Below are 22,313 nucleotides of genomic sequence, written 5' to 3'. Positions count from 1 at the left end.
AAGTGTAAAAGGATTTGTTCAGTCATATACCGCCGTAGGTTGAGCCAATCACAAAGGCACAGCAAAGGTAACATTCCTGCGCTGCAGCGGGCTAATCCGTTACCCGCGAGCCAGCCAACTGCCACTCCCGGATTCTCCATGTAAACGGCTGGTCAAATGGAAAAGCCCCAGCATAGTGGTTAGAATACACTGTTTGCCTATTGTCCCTAATAATCCGAGAGAAAATGAAGTTATTTAAGTGGGATTAATGCGTGTTAGCTCCCCCGAGGCGCATTGAGCCTCCCCTCCCGCAGAGCTGTCCGCCCCAAACTAGGCCATGCAAATGACCACTCCACTCTCAAAGTAAGAAATCGGAAATGAAAGCAACAGTTGCACCACTGACGAGGCAAATTCCGTTTCCTTACACATCACTTCTGTTACTTTAAAAAATGCAGCCAAATAATTAATTATACGTTTTGGGTTAGGCTATCTTGTCAAAACTTCTTGACAGTTGGATTGCAAAAGTACCCTAAATATTTATATTATATAATTTACACCACAATGTATAGATAACTTGCTAAATAGGGCAAGATAAGTGTAGTCAATCATTCGGATGTTTATTGGACTATATAATGACGGACAATCAACTCTAATGACCATTAATATGCAGAGATAACAATGATTGAATACAATCATCGTGCTTAAAAATTAAAGAAAAATAACCGCCAAATAAACAAATGGTTAATTATCGGATAATAAATTATTATTATTGTCACAATTTATAATCATCATCATCAAAGACTGTTGTCCAGGAGATGGAGCTAAGCTTCTCCACATCCCACTTGCCACTTGTCAAATGTGTGGACATAAAACAGTCTCAAAGTGACAGGAGCAGTTCCAGATATGATAACAGTTGGTGTGGGATGTAGTGGCCATTTCAGCGCGAGAGGTAGGCTATAGTTAGGCTACTGAAAAGCTTCTGCTCAAAAACAGTTCCATCCAAAATGATCCTTCCTGTCAAAAAGGGCCAATAAAATAGTATAATATAATATAGGGCTAATATAATATAATTATATTTACACTACTTTGACCTTTTAAAAAATGTTACCAAAGCTATTAAAAGGAGTGGACGCGCGCCTCGTGTACAAATTCTCCCTGAGTCTGGCCCCTCGACCCCAGGCCGTCGTGCGGCTGCGCCCCGCTGTCTCCGCTTTGTTTGTTCAGTTTCCAGGTTGATTGTATTTGTTAATTAGTTGCTAACTACATGGTAATGTCGGTTTGATGGATAGCCATGTCACTAGCATTCAGGTCTACACTATCCGGATCTCAAGCAGGGCTCAGGCCGGGCTCCCTGCGTCATTCTTCTGGTTTGTTGGCCTAATGAAGGTATAGAGGCCGCTTGGTCTTGCCTCAGCTGCACCAGAAATAACTAATGTGTCATTATTAAAGTAATCCGATAAACAATGAGAGCATTAATAACATTATTTTAAAGTTCATCATCATTTAGCCTACCACAATAGAGAGCGAGACCCCGTCGTGAACTCTGTTTGGGTCTGCTTAAAAGGGGTCGTGGTGGCTAATTTTTTTAACGTCCCTGGCACTGCTATAGTGTATTTACAGCAGATAAACACGACGGGATTTATTTGGGAGGACGGGGGTGCTGGCTAACATGAGATTCCAGTCAAGGAATGCTTATCTCGGCCGAGTTTAACAAAGCCGTACTGGAGCCTATTATTTCATTATTTATACTCCCTTTTTCGTAATGTCTGCTTTTAATTTAGAGTTTTACTTCTCCGACCCCAGAGACATAATTATACACATTTTTCTTTCCAAGTAACAGAGGGGCTCGCAGAACTTCAGCCTGCAAGGAGTCTGGACTTCTCAACCAATTTAAAACAGAGGTGGAAGATTTAATGCAATCCAAAAGTGTTAGCTAAATGGAATACCCTACTTGCTGAAAGCATGAAGCGTTCTTATGCGTATGCACAGTTGTCTCATAGCGCAATGTTCATTATTCATTGGAAACATTTCAATTATCCTACTTTCCATGTTGTGTATATACCATCAGCAGAAAATCTACTGGATATAGGCTAGGCTACATAATGTTACTATGCGCAATGGTAACAATTAATCATCCGGATGACATAACCAATTGGCATATTAAGTGCGTATAGGCCTATTAGAAAGGCTTAGCAAACATTCAATTAAGGCTATATTTAAAACACATATAAGCCTGGCCATTCAAAAAATTTAAATAAAACAACATTAGATAGTAGATATTATAATTCATGTCCATCAACTCATGCGCTTTCATCACTAACCTCAGTGGGCAGATTTTGCGCGTGCCATTAGGTCTACTTGAAACGGCAGTTCTAAGAAACCTCAAACACTGTTCCACAGCTGCTGGTTTGCTGGAATTGTCTGGATTTTTACATTGCACCATGGGTAGTGTGGTTTTTAGAATTTCTATGTTCAACGTACCCTAATGGGAAATGGACTTCCTGAAAACTACAGTGCTCACAGATGCATGACCTACGTATGCTGTCAATCACAGTGGCGTCACGGCTGTTTAGTCGCTCAGGGGGCTTCTAGTAGGCTAGAGGACCCCTGCCTGATGCGCTCATAGGCTACAGAAGTGGTGGGCTTTGCAGTGTGTGAAGGCAAGTGTCACCATGGTCAACCTTATATGGGGAGGATCTTAAACCTGCGTGGCTGCATAAATCATATAATTCAAGATGAAGACGTGATCATAGCGTATTCGGCATCGGAATATCATTAAATTCTGTCGCGCACGATAGAACCTTGAACGCCGGGCACCGCTGCAGAGGTGGTAGACACTTAGGCGGGGGCTGGAGCCGAAGACGGACAAATATATTTTATGCTATTAATACAACTGATCACTATGAAGCGAAGAAAGATTGTGGTTGCAGCAGGTTTCTGCCTCTCTTTCTTCCTCGGTACGCTGATGAATTTGCTGTACATACCAGGGTTCGAGCACCATCAGAACCACGACAATAGAGTACATCGGTACTACCACAAAAAACAGCAGCGGGTTACAGGCGATTCCCAGCTTCACGTCGGCGAGTCAGACACTAAAGATGTGGCCGAGTCCAGTAGTAAAAACGCCGCGGGAGGCAGGCATCACCAGGACTTATTACTGCAGATACGAGAGAGATTCGATGAGGTTGTGCGGTACCGTCGGCGCCAAGGACATGGGTCTGGGACCGGGGACCCCGTCCGCCCGCTGGAGAGAAGGAGACTCATGGATTCAGAGCCAGGGGACAATTGGGACCCTATCAAAGTCATTGAGCGAACCGATAACCAACAGACGCATTTTCAAAATCGTCTTTCACCTTCCACATACATGCAAACAAAATCACGGAAAGATTTAACTATGAATTCGAGGAGCATTAACAGTACACCGATGCTTGACTGCAGCAGCATAGACAACGTGACCAATGTTCAGTACCTCGGCTCAGGCTACACAAAGGCTGTCTACAAGGCGGCTCTCAACAATAGCTTGTCCGTGGCTCTGAAATCGGTGGATTTCGGGGGACACGATATGGAAAATTGCGTAAAGAAATATGGTTCACCTGGAGACTGCTACAGACTGGCGTCCTTCAAAATAGTGAAAGAAATGACGCTAATGGAAAGGCTACAGCACCCCAACATTCTAAAGGTAATATCTAGGCTAGCTAACAAATTGATGATTAATTATTTAAATGTTTTATGTTCTAAATCTGTGTTTTAGCCTATTTCTGTAAATTATTAGCACATACTTACTTATTTAGCTATAGGCCTATTCCACACACATTTAAGATGCAACCTATATGTTATGTTGCCTACAGACCAAAAACGACAGGATATTTATCTGAAATCCATTAATTTAATTATAACGTCATTATAACTAACAGTAGCAGTGGCCTTATAAATCATTTCAGTTTGACTTCAAATTTAACCCAATTTGCGCTTGTTATACATATCGAAGTTACAGTTAATAGCCATTTTGTCTTATACCAACAGCCAAACCATTAATCATTCTTTCCCTAATGACTGAATAACCATAGGTGTGAAACTTTACTCTCAGCGTTTCAAAAGTGACACATGGGCTGAACACTTGGAACACTGGTGTGTATTCCATTTCCATGAGATTCCTTGAGAAATCAATTCATGTTGCGTGCAGTGAAAACAAAATAGTCAGCATGAAATAAGTGCATGATTGGCCTATTATTAATAGTGCTATTTGGATTATGTGTTGTACGTTTAGTGGCTAAACAGTTGAATGAGCGCCATCGCTCCATTGTTACCCTGTAGCTTAAATCCGATCAGCAGATTGCTGGCTCTGCATGGCGCACCAGCCGGTGAGATGCCCGAGGCTTTGTCGCATTCTACCTCGTATTTATTAGCATTTAGACAAGTTCTGTAAACAAGAAAGAAGGCATTTTAATGTAATTATATAAAAGATAGTCTTTCTACACCTAGGCCCTTTTTGTTCATGTATTTTCATGAAGCGCCAGGTAACGTTTTACCACATATTCTAAATAAATGCGTAAAGGACGATTTTACAATTCAAACCGAGATAAGTTGGCCAAATGACCTTATCAATATCCACACGAATCATTTATAATTCATCCAAGCCTACAATACAGGTCTACAAATAGTTATGCCTGTACAAGTGTCCCTAGAACATGTAATTTGCAAGCCTTTATACACACAAATGTCCAATTTTACAATAGCCTATAGGGCATATATTGAAAAATGTTCTTGTAATGTTTCACATGTTTTGCTAATACTTGAGAAAAATATAGGGCCTTGAAGTACTGGTTACAGTGGCATTTCTAGGCTACAGTATAAGCCTAAATTAGTGCTTGTAATATGCACCGCATGAGGCCCAATTAAAATATCCAAACGATGTTGTTGAGGGAACTCAATGCAACTTTTGCTGAATGGATAGATAAGTAGCCACCAAACAAGTGAAAAACGCGCCTTTATGTTCTGAAATAAAGTTTAGGATAGTTATTATAACTTAATAAATATGGGGTAATTTAAGGTAAGAAATAGTGTTGCACTTTAACCAAGTAAAAAGTGGTATGTTTTCAAGATAGGCGTATACTGTTTTTAGGACGGTACAAAGGAACCAAGACAGCCGCCAAATAGTCTATACAGAAAAGAAAAAAAATTATACAAAAATGTTCATTTTTTAATTTAAACTTTATTTAAACATGTAGGCCAGTTGAGAACACGTTCTCATTTACAACTGCGACATGGCCAAGATAAAGCAAAGCAGTGCGACAAAAACAACAACACAGAGTTACACATGGGATAGACAAACGTACAGTCAAAGCACAATAGAAAAATCTATGTACAGTGTGTGCAAATGTAATCAATTATACTCCCTAAATCATTTTCTGGACAATATTATACGTCTGTGACCTTTTGATCAGAATTTCTACACATCAGTATTTGGTTAGCACATTCGAATGGGAAGTTATCTGTTTAAACATTGAGAAAACGAAACGTGTCACACTTACTTTGAATAAATTCTATCAGCCTTGACATTTTTTGTGTGCATGGTGAATGGACAACAATTTTAAGATAATAATGTATGATAACCGAGGATATAAGAGAATATCTGGCAATAATCAAGTTGTTTACCCTTTTTAAAGCTTTACATGTAGCTTACATTCTTATCAAGATTTAAATTGCAATAAAGAAATATCACTCTCTAATGTGTAGTATTGCAAAGGACATATCATTGTCAAACAATGTTAAACCTACATTAATTTTGAATTAAAATACCAAATGAAAATATAAAACCAAGATGATAATGTACATAGACTTTAGTAAGGCTATTGGAAGTTAGGCTTATGTCATTGAAAATAATACATATTTTAACTTGGGCTCCCGAGTGGCACAGGGGTTTAAGGCACTGTATCTCAGTGCTAGGGGCATCACTACAGACACCCTGGTTCGAATCCAGGCTGTATCACAACTGGCTGTGATTGTGAGTCCCATAGGGCGGTGCACAATTGGCCCAGCATCATCTGGGTTTGGCCGGTGTAGGCCGTCATTGTAAATAAGAATTTGTTCTTAACTGACTTGCCTAGTTAAACAAAAAAACTATAACAACAACAAAAAACTTGTTGCAATAACTGAATGTGTAATTTGATTGGCATGAAATATTTAGGATATTTCAAAATATTAACTCTATCAAAACTCTCATCAAAACTTGATGACCACTTAACTATAACCAGAGATCATTTTTTGACAACAGCATTAAAAAGAGCACTACTTTTACATGGGCTGTTTTTCTTCTACGTGTCTTCTACTTTTACTTGGTTTGTTCATTGATGGGAAGTTATTTTCTTTATATAAGTTCCATTGTAAAGTCAAGGGGGAGCAGAGCCAATAGCAGCGGCCCATCTCTCATCGCTGTCGTACTAGTCCATGTTGTGATAGTGTACTTTCTAGGTATATATTTACATTGATATTGACTGTGATACTGGCATTTTGGTTGGTGTGGGAGTGGACTGGGTCAGGGTCAGAGGTGACACATATTCCCTCTGTCCACTCAGACTTTTCTGTCCATCATGCCGTAATGCACGCACACACGCACACACACACACACACACACACACACACACACACACACACACACACACACACACACACACACACACACACACACACACACACACACACACACACACACACCTATATATAAACACGTAGTTCTACACACACATGTACACACTAGCATTGCGTGACTGGAAAGTGGACTTTGGCTTTATCCTACTCTCTCATCGTTGTCATAAGCAAATAATAGCAATATTATTTATTTCAGGATAAACATTAAAAAAATAACAAAATTCATTTTCTGGCATGGAAGATATGTTGAAGGATTACTGGAATTGCTTTAGAACATGTTAACATAAACTGAAAAGGGTTTGAGATGTCTCTCTCTAATCATAGGGAAACTATTATTAATTGTTAATCCCTCTATGAACATGAGGAATATGCAAGGAATTTAAAACAGCACACTGGCCTTAAGGCTAATACAGGCCCTTTTTTTGTGCACCAGGAAAAAATGCCTGAATGACTTCTGGTAATTTCTATTGACATGCTCTACTACCTGTAGAAATCAACAATATATTAACTTTAAAACTGAATTACAGCGGTATCTCACTTCGAAAAAAGGAATGTTTATTTTAACCGACCTAGGTCCACATTAACATGACTTACTAGAATCGCAACTTGAAATCTGTCTGTATAACAATATTCTTAACCGTTATTTAGCGTGTTTTAATGTCACAAAGAGCAATTCATGTCCAGCTCCGCCGATCCAATACATCCTGTTAGAGTGATGAAGTCTGGCTCCGTCTGAGCAAAACAGTCTCCAACACACTGTCTGGTTAGTGTCTGCCTCTGGCCAGTCCCTCACTATGAGAGGAGAGACAGAGGCCCATGCTTTCTCTCACTAGAGAGAGTGGGATCTTATTGGACTCACACCCCTTAAACTACCACAGATGGGATCAGAGGTAGAAACCAAAGCAGTTCGTCTCTGTTCTCCTAACTCAGCACACTTGTGGTGTCAATAGCCATGTTGACTGATACTGCTTGTCCAGGGTAGATGGGGGACGCTCCTTGGGAGAGGAGAGAAGGGGTAGGTGACTGACTGGGCGGTGAAGTTGGATGTGGATTGTGGACACGTCTTTTCACACCAGCACACGTGGCAGGCGCGGACCGCCTTTCTCTCCCCTCGTCCATGTTAGAGCGAGTGTGAACAAGATGAATTTGAGCTGATCAGAGAGTAAGATAACGAGAGGGGCTGTCGGCCTGCCTGCCTGAGTGTGTGTAGGGTGAGGGAGGGAAGGAGGGGAGGAGGAGAGGGAGGTGGAAGGGTAAGGGTTATCCCTCAGAGAAATTGTGTGTGTGTGTGTGTGTGTGTCAGCGTACGCACACTTGCATGTGTGTATGGTGGATACAGATGATCTGAGAGTGGTGGGACCTCTGGGCTGCTGCAGGGGTCTGGGCCTGTTTCTGGCCATGTAGTTGGATTATATTTACACGAGCGTGTCATTCTGTCAACCTCTCCCTCTCTCCCCCAGGGCCTGCTCTGTAGATCTCCTCCATTAGTTGGGGAATCAGTAACCAGGTTGTGTTAATGTGAAAGCTGGGTGTCCCGGGCCACAGAGGCCCTGGGGTCAGTTTGAGGATGAGGGGGGTGGGTGGAGTGCAGAGGGGGCGTGAGCTGGAGACAGAGTTGCAATTAAGCCAAGGTTAACACTTTAACCTCCGACTTCCACGGGAAGGAAGCTGGGGGGGGGGGGGGGGGGGGAAATGGAACGCCACACAAATGTGGTCCAATGCCTCCTCTGCCTGCAATACCTCTCTCAGCCCTCAGCCCTGTTTCTGATCAACCCCTGCTGTGAGTCTGGGTCTGTTGGGGCTCAACAGCCCTGCAGCCGCCGCACTCTGCAGGGAGAGCAGGGTTCCCCCAAGACCCCTAGACCCTCACCACACAAGCCATTTCTGCTTCTCTTCCTGTTCTGAAACTTTCAAAGAATATGCAATACATACATGTCATCCCTTCAAAAGTAATAGTTGAAGTAAAGGAAAGATAAGATACGTTTAGAAGTGCTCACAGAATATCTATGGATATCTCCCCAGTCTTAAAACAGACACATGAAAAATGATTTGATCAGATGAAGATCAATTTGTGTGGAACACTATTTGATAGGGCCAGCGAGTCTCCCACATCATTTGCATTAGTTAAAGCTATGTAACATCTCCCCTTTATTTCCCCCTGAGAACATCTTCAGCTCCTGTTAACTGGTAATCTGAAGTTCAGGTATTGATTTGTGCCTAGAGAAACCATTAGATGTGTTTAACGAGGACATGAGAAGATAACTCCAGAGTACTGGAGTAAATTCCTTCCGCAAAACACCTCGTGTGCAGCCCTCTCTGTCATCTCCCTCTCTCTCCTTCCCTGACACCGTTTGAAATGTTGTTTATTTTACTGAACGGCTGGAGAAAACAAGTTGTTGAGAGTTCTAACTCATTAAACTTGTTTATATTTCAATATGCTGCCTTCTCTATATTTAACTGAGAAGTAAGGCGCCAAAAACATATTTCTGCCCATTTTACAGTCATCAAAAGAGTGAAAAGGGAGCGGTCGAAATATACACAATTGTTACCCAGAGGAAAATGGGGGGAGGGTCATGCTTTTTCAATTTCAGTCAGGGGGAGGATTTTGTATTTTTTTCATTTAGTCCAGGGGAGGGTCATGTAATTTGAGACCCCACTGTATGAGGCCATAAGTGTCAGGTTTTGGCCAAGACTGTTCGGGTTTTGGTCACTAGATGTCCCCATTGCACCTTTTTTGTACCTTTTGTTTTTCTTGCTCTAATTATTGTTTGCACCTATAGGTCATTCCCTTGTTAGTATTTAAACCCTGTGTGTTCCTCAGTTCCTTGCTCAGTGTTTGTAAGTTAGCACCCAGCCCCAGCCCAAGCCTTGTTTTATATAGATATTTCTCTTGTTGGATTTTCCAGAGGTTCTCTGGTTTAGTTCTTGTGTATTATTTGAGTAGTCTTTTGAGGTTTGTTTTTTCCCTGCTGTTTTTTACCACTTTGTGGAGTTTCTTTTGTATTTTGGAGGATTTCCACTTTGTGCCTCTTGGCTTTATTTTTGGACAGTGTGGATTTAGTTTCTTTGCCTGAAGATTTTGTTCTTTAATTAAACCACCATCTCTAGTACTGCTGTGTCTGCCTCATCTTCTGGGTTCTGACGATTATTAGTGACTGTTTCTCGCACCGGGTCCTGACAATAAGCAAACAAGAAAATGCTCATCCAGAAGCGGCGCTCCTAGTGGCCGGGGACTTTTATGCAGGCAAACTTAAATCAGTTTTACTTTTACTTCACACACAGAGATGCGTACAACGAGGAGTATATCACCTCAGTCACCGGCTTCATCAATAAGTGTGTCGACGACGTCGTCCCCACAGTGACCGTACGTACATATCCCAACCAGAAGCCATGGATTACAGGCAACATCTGCACCGAGCTAAAGACTAGAGCTGCCGCTTTCAAGGAGTGGGACACTAATCTGGACGCTTATAAGAAATCCCTCTATGCCCTCAGACGAACCATCAAACAGGCAAAGCGTCAATACAGGACTAAGATTGAACCCTACTACACTGGCTCTGACGCTCGTCGGATATGGCAGGGCTTGTAAACTATTACAGACTACAAAGGGAACCCCAGCCACGAGCTACCCAGTGACGCGAGCCTACCAGATGGGCTAAATGCCTTTTGTGCTCGCTTCGAGGCAAGCAACACTGAAGCACGCATTAGAGCACCAGCTGTTCTGGACGACTGTGTGATCACGCTCTCCATAGCCGATGAAAGCAAGACCTTTAAACAGGTCAACATTCACAAGGCCGTGGGGCCAGATTACCAGGATGTGTACTCAGAACATGCGTGGACCAACTCGCAAGTGTCTTCACTGACATTTTCAACCTCTCCCTGACCGAGTATGTAATACCTACATGCTTCAAGCAGACCACCATAGTACCTGTGCCCAAGGAAGCGAAGGTAACCTGCCTAAATGATTACCAACCCCTAGCACTCATGTCGGTAGCCATGAAGTGCTTTGAAAGGCTTTGAAATCCATCATCCCGGAAACCCTAGACTCACTCCAATTCGCGTACTGCCCCAACAGATCCACAAATGACGCAATCCGAATCACACTCCACACTGCCCTTTCCCACCTGGACAAAAGGAACACCTATGTGAGAATGCTGTTCATTGACTACAGCTCAGCGTTCAACACCATAGTCCCCTCCTGTACTCCTTGTTCACCCACGACTGCATGGCCAAGCACAACTCCAACACCATCATCAGTGGTGTAAAGTACTTAAGTCAAAATACTTTAAAGCACTACTTAAGTAGTTTTCTCTGGTATCTGTACTTTACTATTTATATTTTTGACTACTTTTACTTTTACATTCACAACATTCCTAAAGAAAATTATGTACTTTTTACTCCCTACATTTTCCCTGACACCCAAAAGTACTCGTTACATTTGGAATGCTTAGCAGGACAGGAAAATGGTCCAATTCACACACTTATCAAGAGAACGTCCTTGGTCATCCCTACTGGCGGACTCACTAAACACATGCTTCGTTTGTAAATGACGTCTGAGTGTTGGAGTATTCCCCTGGCTATACGTAAATAAAAAAGAAAATGGTGCTGTCTAGTTTGCTTAATAATAGGAATTGTAAATAATTTATACTTGTACTTTTACTTTTACTTTTGATACTTAACTATATTTAAAACCAAATACTCTTAGACTTTTACTGAAGTTGTATTTTACTGGCTGACTTTCACCTTTACTTGAGTCATTTTCTATTAAAGTATCTTTACTTTTACTCAAATATGACAATTGAGTACTTTTTCCACCACTGACCATCATTAAGATTGCTGACAACACAACAGTGGTAGGCCTGATCACCGACAATGATGAGACAGCCTATAGGGAGATGGTCAGAGACCTGTCAGTGTGGTTCCAGGACAACAACCTCTCCCTCAATGTGAGCAAGACAAAGGAGATTATCGTGGACTACAGGAAAAGGAGGGCTGAACACGCCCCCATTCACATTAACGGGGCTGTAGTGGAGCAGGTCAAGAGTTTCAAGTTCCTTGATGTCCACATCACCAACAACATATCATGGTCCAAACACACCAAGACAGTTGTGAAGAGGGCACGACAACACCTCCCCCCCCCCCCCCAGGAGACTGAAAAGATTTGGCACGGGTCCCCAGATCCTCAAAAAGTTCTACAGTTGCACCATCGAGAAGATCCTGCCCAGTTGCATCACTGCCTGGTATGAAATGCGACCTTAAGGCGCTACAGAGGGTAGTGCGTACGGCCCAGTACATCACTGAGGCCAAGGTTCCTGCCATCCAGGACCTATATACTAGGCGGTGTCAGAGGAAGACCAAAAAATGTCAAAGACTCCAGTCACCCAAGTCACAGAGTGCCCCCCTCCCCCCTCCCTTTGTTTTTACACTGCTGCAACTCCCTGTTTATTATCTATGCACAGTCACTTTACCACTACCTACATGTCAAAATTACCTCGACTAGCGGTACCCCTTGTATATAGCTTCATTATTGTTATTTTATCGTGTTACTTTTATTTTCTTAAAACTGCATTGTTAGTTAAGGGCTTTTAAGTAAGCATGTCATGGTAAGGTCTACACCTGTTGTATGTGGCGCGTGTGACATATACAATTTGATTTGTATGTTTTTGTATTGCTCAGGTGCTGAGAATGATTTGCTTATTGTAGAATCTCGATGCCCCCCCCACCCCACCCCCATGATGCCCCTCATCCCTGATTCTCTGCTGGGCGCTGCTGGGATGGTATATATGAAAGTAGGTTACACTGCATTACACACTGAAATGGATAGGCGTTCACAATCATGAGCCCTGGCCTGCCCTGCTCTTGATGATGTAAACCCTTTTGTGCTGCCTAACCAAATTGCAATATCTCTGCGCGTGGACTAGGCCTACTGATGTCCTGTTCAGTTTGAGAGGGAAAGCGCGGAAGATGAGAAGGAGGACCGGATGTAAGCTTGTTACTGTTATAATTTATTTGAATAAAAACAATATGTTTCGTAGCCCATAATGAAGTCTATTTATTAGAATTGTTGAACTCACAACAAGCCATATTCAAGTCATTTACACAACTTACATTGCTATGAAACGGCAGCCGCGGGAATAGACAGCGCATGGGTGCTGAAAGTAGGCTAATTCGAGAAGGCCTAATTCATTTAAACAGTCTTCATCTTAATTTGACTTTAGGCTTCTAACAACAAGAGGGCTTTATTTTTGAGCCTATTTCTTCCTATTCAGGAAATAAGAGATGGGCCTACTTTTTTGACAGATGAAATTATAGTCTACTATCCATAGATGTTGTCAGACAATTCCTTCAGTCACCATGCACTCCTTAAATATCTCAGTGTCACTGAAGAGCTAGGTCTGCTAAGTTAAAACCAGGGCTTAAATTGAGGGGGTATGTGAGGGTATTGTGGCTTTTGTTAAAGAAAATGGCTAAAAGTATAGGCCTACCCCTTGTTAGCTTAAGCTTTTAATGGGCCTGATTATATACAGCGATCTAAAACAACGCGTTTGTCCGCAATGCTTTACACTAGAAACAAGCTCTAAAATGTTGGGGAATATCTTTTGAGATATCTTTGGTTTGTCTCTATGACATTCAGAGGCTGCACCACAACCTTCTATAGCCGAGGAGACACAAATGTAACTTCGCTTTGGAAGTGATCAAATCAATTGACGTTCGACATTTCAACAGGCCATTAAACAACACACTAACTCTAAATCAGTCAGGAGCAAGCCAGGTAGCCTAAGAAGGAATGAACATGTATTATTTAGACTATATTGTTAGTATTTCAAGGCTATAGCCTGCCGTTTGGGAAATCGATTGTGACGCATTTGTGACACGCTACCGGCTGGCAGGAGCGCTCGGCATTTCAACAACACATCAACAACCGCACTTCAACAACATGCCTATCTATACATGTCGCATTTAGGCTGCATAAAATGTCATCGAAAACATAATTACCTCGAATTACATAATAATGAAACGGAAAATGCCTTATTAGGCTGTACAGTCATTCTACAGTGCCTTTGAAATCGCTTTTAGAAACAAGAGTTTGGCCAGTCATTGGTTTGAGGATCATGCAGTGAGCTATGCATGCCTAGTTTGTTCATTTGCCGTAGCAGCTGCTCTTGTATTCCCAGGCCCTAATCACAGTCAACACAAGGATAGTTTCCCAAATGCATATAGGTCTACCTGATGATATGCGGCTGCTGTAGTAAACGACCACTTACGATCAGAAATACGTCAGTTGTAAACGCTTCTGTTGCGCAACGTTTTTACAGCTTACAGACGACTTCAACACTGTTCCAAATTTAGACTAGCCTGTATAGAAATCAAAACGTCTCCGCTGCTGCAGCATACACTCATTTGTTGTCATGCTCTGTCGTGGTATAAAAAAAGATTCTGCTTGTCTCCAATCATGTAAAAATGACTTAAAATGGCATGAAATGCGTTTATAAAAGGACATTTTTTCTCAGACCGCAAATAAGTTGATAGATTCAGGAAGTGCTTTTATTTTAATGGATATCTTTTCACCCCTACCCTTGTCCGCGGTGGTCTGCGAATCCACAACCTTCTTGGCTACTTTGCCATGTAATGCTTACAAAACGAAGAACAGTTTCTAAAACTGCATATCTAAGGCTCTGGTCTGTCCTAGGAGTGAGGGTAAATGGTAGGCATGTTCTCTGCTATCCACGTTATGTTTTTTTTAGTTTTTTTAAGCGTTCAGGGATGGTCGGTTAAAAATATATTTTACTGAAGGGTGGGCCATCCATTTTCATTTCAGAGGTCCGATTTTCTCCGGGTATCCCTCATTATAAATAACGTAACTAAGTTAGCAGTCATACGTCTATGCTGCCCTAACACTTTCTCCCAAACTCTGTGTTTTCAACCCTATGAAGTCATGCAAATTATATAAGGGGAAAAATGTAATAAACGGAGTCTAATCATCGAAACTCAAAACTTTTAAACCCCTTTATGCACCCAAACGTATGGTTTTAACAATTTCACCCTCCTTTATTTAATGCATTATAAGTCTCAAATCCATTTAATGTACTAGGATCAATTCACATGGAAAACGAAAATGACATTAGAGGTTTTTCTGCCAGTGGCACTTGGCCCAAGTCTCTGATTAAAACAAGGCATAAGAAATTCAACCATTAACATCATGCGATACACACACACACACAATACACACACAGGCTTACACACAGGCTTACATCCACACACACACACACACACACACACACACACACACACACACACACACACACACACACACACACACACACACACACACACACACACACACACACACACACACACACACACACACAGGAGCGCTAAGTTAAACCCGTATACTCTACATGAATACGCTTCACACATGGATTTGATGAATTCCACATGAATAATAATCAAAAGTATGTTCCTTATTAAATGATTTGTGAGTGAAATTAAAATCTCAACTTTTTTATTGGGTCTACTACCTGACCTGGGCTTATAGTAAGTCGCCACCGGCCCATAGCAGAGATCCAGAGAGAATCCTGTTCGTATGATAGAGGTACTCTTGTTTGCCTGACACTCAGTCCTGCAGTGACCCTGTCCAACAGAATAGCAGCAGTGTGCTCTGGGCTCTGGCAGATGCTGGGGATTTCATCTCTGGACAAACATGTCCGCCCCGGGGCCGGTTTGATCAGGGACCAGGAGGCCCTCGTTAAAGAAAGTGTGGTGAATGGGGTAACAGCCAGCTCGGCTTGCCCTGCCGGCCCCCGCGTTTATTTACACATTAATAATGTCCCACACAGAAATGCTTTTGTGGAGCGCTGATGTGTTGGCATATTATGACTCGTATAGCATATGTTCTCGACTATTTCATCTGCTTCTCGAGCGGGGCAACTGTTCCAGCAGCAGCACCCCCTCTTGGCTGCTTGAAATGTCTCACTTTGACCACTACCCAGTCCCACCTCAAGCAGAACCTACATGGATTCCTTCTCTTTGTCCATCTTCATCTCTCACTTCTCGATAATATCTCTATACGACTGTCTCAGTTGAAATGTTCATTCCCACTACCCTACATTCTGTTTAGTAAGAACAGAGAGAACTTCCTTCCTTCAACTTCCTTCCTGTGTGTACAGCCAATTGGCCAGTGGGGTTAAACCCCAGGGTATGGCCTGTGTGAGTGTTTCTGGTCCCTGGGCTGGTGTGTGTGTGTTTGTGGCCCTGGCCCTTGGTCCCCTCTCTGTTCCTGGTGAGGCCATGCCGAGCCGTGCCATGCTGACTCACTCCTGCCTGCGGCCAGGAAGGGGGAGAACTGCCAGGGGATTGGCGTACTAGGCTTTGTTCCTAACGTACCTGCCTTTTGATACTTACCTCACCTCACAGTTTCTCAGCCTTTTCACTGTAAGCCACGCTCTGTCATGCTCCATATACACCCGTCCAACAACGCACATAGATAAACCTCTTCTTCCAGAAAAAAAGACACATATCAAAACCTGAACTCACAACAGAACAGTAAAAAAAAAAACATTTCCCTAAAATATTTCAGTGATGCCTTTCTCAGTAGAAAGACGCTAACAAACTACCGGGGTGAGTGACCTCTGAACTCCAATCAGACAAAATGGCACCACATTCAGAGTAAACACAAACACTGCCCCAGCATGCGTACAGCTGCTATCTCACTCAGGGCATGCTGAGCTGCCGATGAGTCTAGTCTGCCACGGAGGAACAACACTGCCGAGATGCAGTCATGTTCGCATAAGAAAGCCTCTGCTGCACGATACCAACAACTTCAGCCCTGGCTGCAGATGTGGTGCACACACACAATCTGGGAAGGGAGTTGCACAACTGAATGCATTCAACCGAAATGTGTCTTCCGCATTTAACCCAACCCCCTCTGAATCAGAGGGAGATGGCGTAGGGTGATAATAGTCATTAATGTGAATTTTTATCTCAGATAGCAAATCTTTGCTGCAAAAATGCACTTTGGATTCATGTACTCAACTAAACCCTATTTATAGAGAGTAATAAAGAGACCACAAAACTAGAAAACTCAACTCTATTAAACTAAACTCAATTCAAACATGCAAATCTCATTGCACAAGGAAAATATTGAATCGGACTTATCCTGGAGGCCTGAATAAAGCTCTAGAAGTGTACACTTACATAACATTACATTTTCGTAATTTAGCAGACGCTCTTATCCAGAGCGACTTACAGTCAGTGCACTCATCTTAAGATAGCTAGGATGAGACAACCACATATCACAGTCATAGTGTACATTTTTCCTTAATAAAGTAATTATCAGGAAAGTTAGAGCTGGTAGGAAAAGACAAGTGCGAGTACAAAGAAGGCAAGGGTGAAGTCTTCTCCATGTGTTTCTCGTGCAGCACCCATGAGTGGGGTGAGGGGGCACTCTGCCAGCCTTGCCCACAGGCCCTTCCTTTCCTCCCACAGGGTTGGCACCCACTGGGCACCTCACATTTCCTATCACACACCACTGCTATAAATGTCTCTGCATCGCTCTTCACATTGCTCTTCGCAGATGCACCAAAACTGCTAACAAACATTAGTCAGACTCCAAGTGTATGAACCCTTTACTTTACTCTCCGACACGCTACATTCTCACATCATTCACTTGTGAAGCATTTTATTAACCAAAAAACAACACGCAATGCCACCTTCTCTGTTTTGCGTAGTCAATGTTTTCCCTTGATTTGGTTTGGTGGTATGGTTGACGGCGATGTCGGTTGCTCAGCTTTTTAGATTGAATTTCATGCCCTCTAATTTCAAACTACTTCTTCTGGCACAAATGATCTTATGTAAATGTTTCTGCAAGCAAAGGGCCAGCCAGATTCTCTAGGAGGCTGTCGCCATGGTAATACAGAGTAGAGTAAACAACTGGAATCGACCAAAAGAAACATTCATCAGTGCCAAAGCTATCTCATGTGTCATTGCCTTTTCAGAATCAGAATGCATGCAATTGACATACAAAAACATCATCTTCTGATAGAGATTGTTTGCATTTGACTGCTCAGATTTATACCATGTACAGTATGTATAGATGAATAACCAGTGTATGTCTTCGTCCCCCTCCAGTTGTATGGGTACTGCTACCAGGACAGCAATGACATCCAGGACACAGTGACAGCCATTACAGAGCTCGGTAGTCCTCTGGAGATGATTCAACTACTGCAGACCTCCTGGGAGGAACGCTTCAGGGTGAGTGTTACAATGCACGCACGCACACGCACACGCACACACACACACACACACACACACACACACACACACACACACACACACACACACACACACACACACACACACACACACACACACACACACACACACACACACACACACACACACACACACACACTTCACTTAAACACAGACCCTCACTTAAAGCACTACCAGTATTTCATCTCATGGCACATTAACATTAACACTTCTCTTGTGAGCTTCTTGTGCTTTTCTGTCTCTCACTGAACAGAGTGCAAAATGTTTGAGTCAGCAGAGTAGGCTGGTTGGGGTTACTGAGGGACTGAGGGTGGATCACATGCATGAATGGATACTAAGGCCTTACTGAGCCTCCTGTGACTCAAACCCATTACAGGCTGTCTGAGTGCAGAGCGAATTGGCTGTAGCATTGGCTGGCTTGACTTGGTTTATAGGGACACTACTGGTATAGCAGATGGTATTTCCACAGCCTGCCCAGTTTCCTGCCTCCCTAGCTTAGCAGCATGAGCCTGTGTGCCACTGGGCCGCTGGGGCTGCTGGGTCTGCCGATCACTATCGCCACAGCGCCACACTCTAATTATTCCCTATTGCTTCCTGTGGCCTGGGAGTGTCCACCCGTCTGCCACACAGAGGATGGAAGAGCTCCAGTGCATGAAATCACCAGCAAGTGCTCTCTACCTCTATGCATTCCCTCGCTGGCAACACCGGAGGAGATTCCCTGAGACAGGCAGCTCTTCTACTGAGAGACTTCCTTCAACGGAAAAGTGTAGTGATGAATACGGGGCGGGAAATCAGGTGAGGACGTAGACGGCGGACGTAAAGGTAACGTAAAGGTAATGGCGGACTGAACGAAGTTATGTAGAGCACCTCAAGATAAAACATAATATTCGAAATATCTGCTAAATTAGACTAAAATATTAGCACTAAATAATCTGGTGGGTGATAACCTTCAATCTGGATAATAACACAAAACAAATCCTAAGACTAGAGACATTTATCGACAAATATTACGAAAACAAGCAACACCCAAACATGACGGAGAGTAAGACAGGGGAACCGATTCAAAAACGAAAACGTGACTCCTCAACCGACACTGATGATCTAATATTCTCACCACCGGCAATGGTAAAGGTCGAAACCGATCTGCTAAAATCAATAAATGACAAACTGGGTATACTTGAATTAGTTAGTAAAGATATAAAAGAGTTGAAGGCAAGCCTAGAGATGAGTGATGAAAAAGCTGCGGCTTTGGAGAAGGAAACACACGCGCTAAAAGGGACAGTCAATAAGATTGAAACCGAAATGAATAAATTTAAAAAGGAGAACAACGTTCTGAAGGAATGCTTACTGGACATACAAACTAGATCCATGAGAGAGAATTTGGTACTTACAGGTATCCAAGAGAAAGAAGGAGAGGTTCCTGAATCTGTAGTTAGAGAGTTCCTTTTTGCAGCGCTTCAGATTCCACGCGAAGTTATCGATAAGATCCAACTTGAACGTGTACACCGCCTCGGACAGAGAGGGCAGAGGTACGAACGCCCAATCGTTGCCAAATTTGCTTCATTTAAAGATAAAATAATGGTTAAAAGCCTGGGTAAAAGACTTGCTGGGACCAAAATTGGCATGAATGATCAGTTTCCGAAAGAAATTGCAGAACGGCGCAAAGTTCTGTATCCAATTTTCAAAGAAAATAGATTAAAAGCGAAACGAGTAGCTCTCGTCGTTGATAAACTATATATTGATAACCAGTTGTTCAGAGACACAAAGATTACTCCATGGTTATTTTAAAAATTACAAAGTTCTCATAGATGAGGAAAATAAACACAATTCAAGCCCGGTTACTGATTGTAACAATACAATACAAAATATAGCTTTTCTATAAATCTTCACATATAACTAATTGAACACAAGCACTATTTCTACATAGTGAAGATAAAAACTAAGTAAACAGAAGGCACAGTATGTGTGGATGGTGTGGTGTGTGTTTATTTTTATTTGTTATGTTTGGAAAGTTGAGTGAGTGAGTAATGAAATAGTTGCATATCCCAGAGCCAGTGTATTGCTGTGGGCCGGGTATGAGAGGGCTTTCAATGTTGTTCAGATGATGGATATACTTTTATAATGAATTATACGTCTTATTTATTTATTGTCCTATCATGGGGAACTACATTTTTTAAATAAATTATATCTAATTATTTATTATCCTATTTTAATGGTACGGTCCATGGCCCTATACCCTAGACACCCACATGAATGGCCCAGATACTAAGGAGAAGTCCCTAACTGTTTTATGTGCATGCTGTAAGCGGTCTGTATGCAGCCAAAATGAGGTCAGGGACCAAGAGCAGCACTGCCCCCTCAAGATTCTGAGCCTGCTTGGCAGGGTTGGTCCTGCAAAGCCAAAGCCCCCTAAAGGGAGAGCATAATAAACAAGGAAATTCTCAAAGCTGCTAATGAGAACCTTGACGACCTTGTACCTAGCCGGTGGGGATTCCGGTGGGGTGCCCCCACCCAGGCAGTGGCAGTGCTGGCAACACTAGCTGCAGTAACCCATGGGGAGGGGGTCACACTCGGACATTCAGAGAGGGGGTATATTATTGTGGCCCTGGTGGCACGAAACCAATCGGACTGCATGGAGATGCTTGGGAACATGGTCAAAATGGATGACCGTATTGTGGGTGTTTCAGGAAGAAGGTGTACATTTGACCTCCATCATATAGGATGTGACAATGGTAAATAAATCTCTACATTTATGCTCATTTTTTGCGCGGTCTTGCAGGCCTTCTCATGCAGCTGCAACTGCAAGTACATTTGTAAATCATGACCCATCTTGAGTTGGGCTCTGGGATGGTGCAATTATTGAGAGGGTGAGCTTATGGTTGTGTGGGGGTAAGGGCTGAATGTGTGTGGGTGTATGTGTGTATCCCACAACTGTTGCGAAGGAAGAAGTAAAAGATGTTAGGGACTATAGAGGATGATTCACAGCAATATGTAATAAAAATCGAGGTGAGGGCGATGGAAATGCATTTGGCAATGGATCTGCTTCGGTTCGGTGGATGGTGCTGTGTGCACTTTTCGAAGGATGGATCCCAGTCGGTCCGGGGCTGTGCAATGCGGGGGGTCGGGGGTGGTCTGCCGGGCATTGGGATGACAACCCAACTCGAGATGGGGGCTTTTGGCGGGTGGAATAGTGGGGACCAATTGGAGGTTTGCTTAGTGGAGATGCAAATGTCATGGTACAACTATATAGACACTCAATCATTATGTTACTTTTTAATAGGACGTTTACAAACATATATTTTGATAAAAATAATTGAAAGGTGTGTCTCATTATGGTAAGTGGTGAAATAAGTATAGCCAGTTACAATTGTAATGGCTTAGCAGATAATAAGAAAAGACGATCAGTATTTACCTGGCTAAAAGAGAAGGATTATAATATCTACTGTTTACAGGAAACCCATTCAACAGTTTTAGATGAAGTTTTGTGGAAAAAGAACTGGGGGGGCGAAATATATTTCTCCCATGGGCAAAGAAATTCAAAAGGGGTGATGGTTTTAATTAATAATAACTTTGATCCAAATGTGCAACTTGTCCAAACAGATCCTCAAGGTAGATGGATTATTTTAAATATGTTATTGGACAATAAACATATATGGCTTATTAACCTATACGGTCCGAATAATGATGATCCAAGCTTCTTTGACAATATATATAAGAATGTATCAACTCTACAAGCAACACTAGACTCTATTATTATAGTGGGAGATTTTAATACGGTCTTAAATACCTCTATGGACCGGAAAGGAAATCACACTACAAACTATCACCCTCAGGCACTTAAGGAAATCAGGAATGTCATGGATATATTGGAATTAGTGGATATATGGAGACTTAAATACCCTGACCTAGTGAGATATACATGGCGGAGGCTTAATCAAGCTAGTCGCCTTGACTACTTTCTTATATCATTCTCTCTGGCACCAAAAGTTAAAAAGTGTTTGATAGGGGACAGAATGCGGTCGGACCATCACATAATTGGCATATATATTACTCTTACAGAATTTCCACGTGGGCGAGGATATTGGAAATTTAATCAAAGCCTACTAGATGATAAATTGTTTAGAACTAGGACAGAAGAATTTATAACTGACTTTTTTAGACATAACATAGGTACAGCAGATCCCCATATTGTATGGGACACTTTTAAGTGTGCCTTTAGAGGCCATGCAATTCAGTACTCATCTATAAAACAAAAGCAATTTCGATCAAAAGAGTCCATATTAACAAAGGAAATTGAAGGACTAACAGTACAGTTAGATAACAATAAAAACGGTACCATAGAGGCACAGAATAAGTTAGAGGAAAAACAAAAAGAAATGGAGGAACTTATTCAAGAAAGATCCAGTGTAATATAT

General features: G+C 42.3%; 1 protein-coding gene across 2 annotated transcripts in view; it reads left to right on the top strand.

Annotated features, from left to right (window-relative positions):
• Positions 1 to 2,623: 2,623 nt before the first annotated feature.
• The window catches only part of pkdcca (protein kinase domain containing, cytoplasmic a), a 42,113-nt gene continuing 22,423 nt past the window's right edge, over positions 2,624 to 22,313 (top strand). For both annotated transcript variants that reach the window (XM_038960412.1, XM_038960413.1), the window contains exons 1-2: positions 2,624 to 3,658; positions 17,755 to 17,877. In XM_038960412.1, the coding sequence (XP_038816340.1) occupies positions 2,858 to 3,658; positions 17,755 to 17,877 (924 nt within the window). In that variant the 5' untranslated portion in view covers positions 2,624 to 2,857. The remainder of the gene's footprint in view (positions 3,659 to 17,754; positions 17,878 to 22,313) is intronic.

This window comes from Salvelinus namaycush, chromosome 22 (assembly GCF_016432855.1).
Source record: "Salvelinus namaycush isolate Seneca chromosome 22, SaNama_1.0, whole genome shotgun sequence".
Lineage (NCBI taxonomy): Eukaryota > Metazoa > Chordata > Actinopteri > Salmoniformes > Salmonidae > Salvelinus > Salvelinus namaycush.
This window is presented reverse-complemented; position numbering and strand designations above follow the sequence as displayed.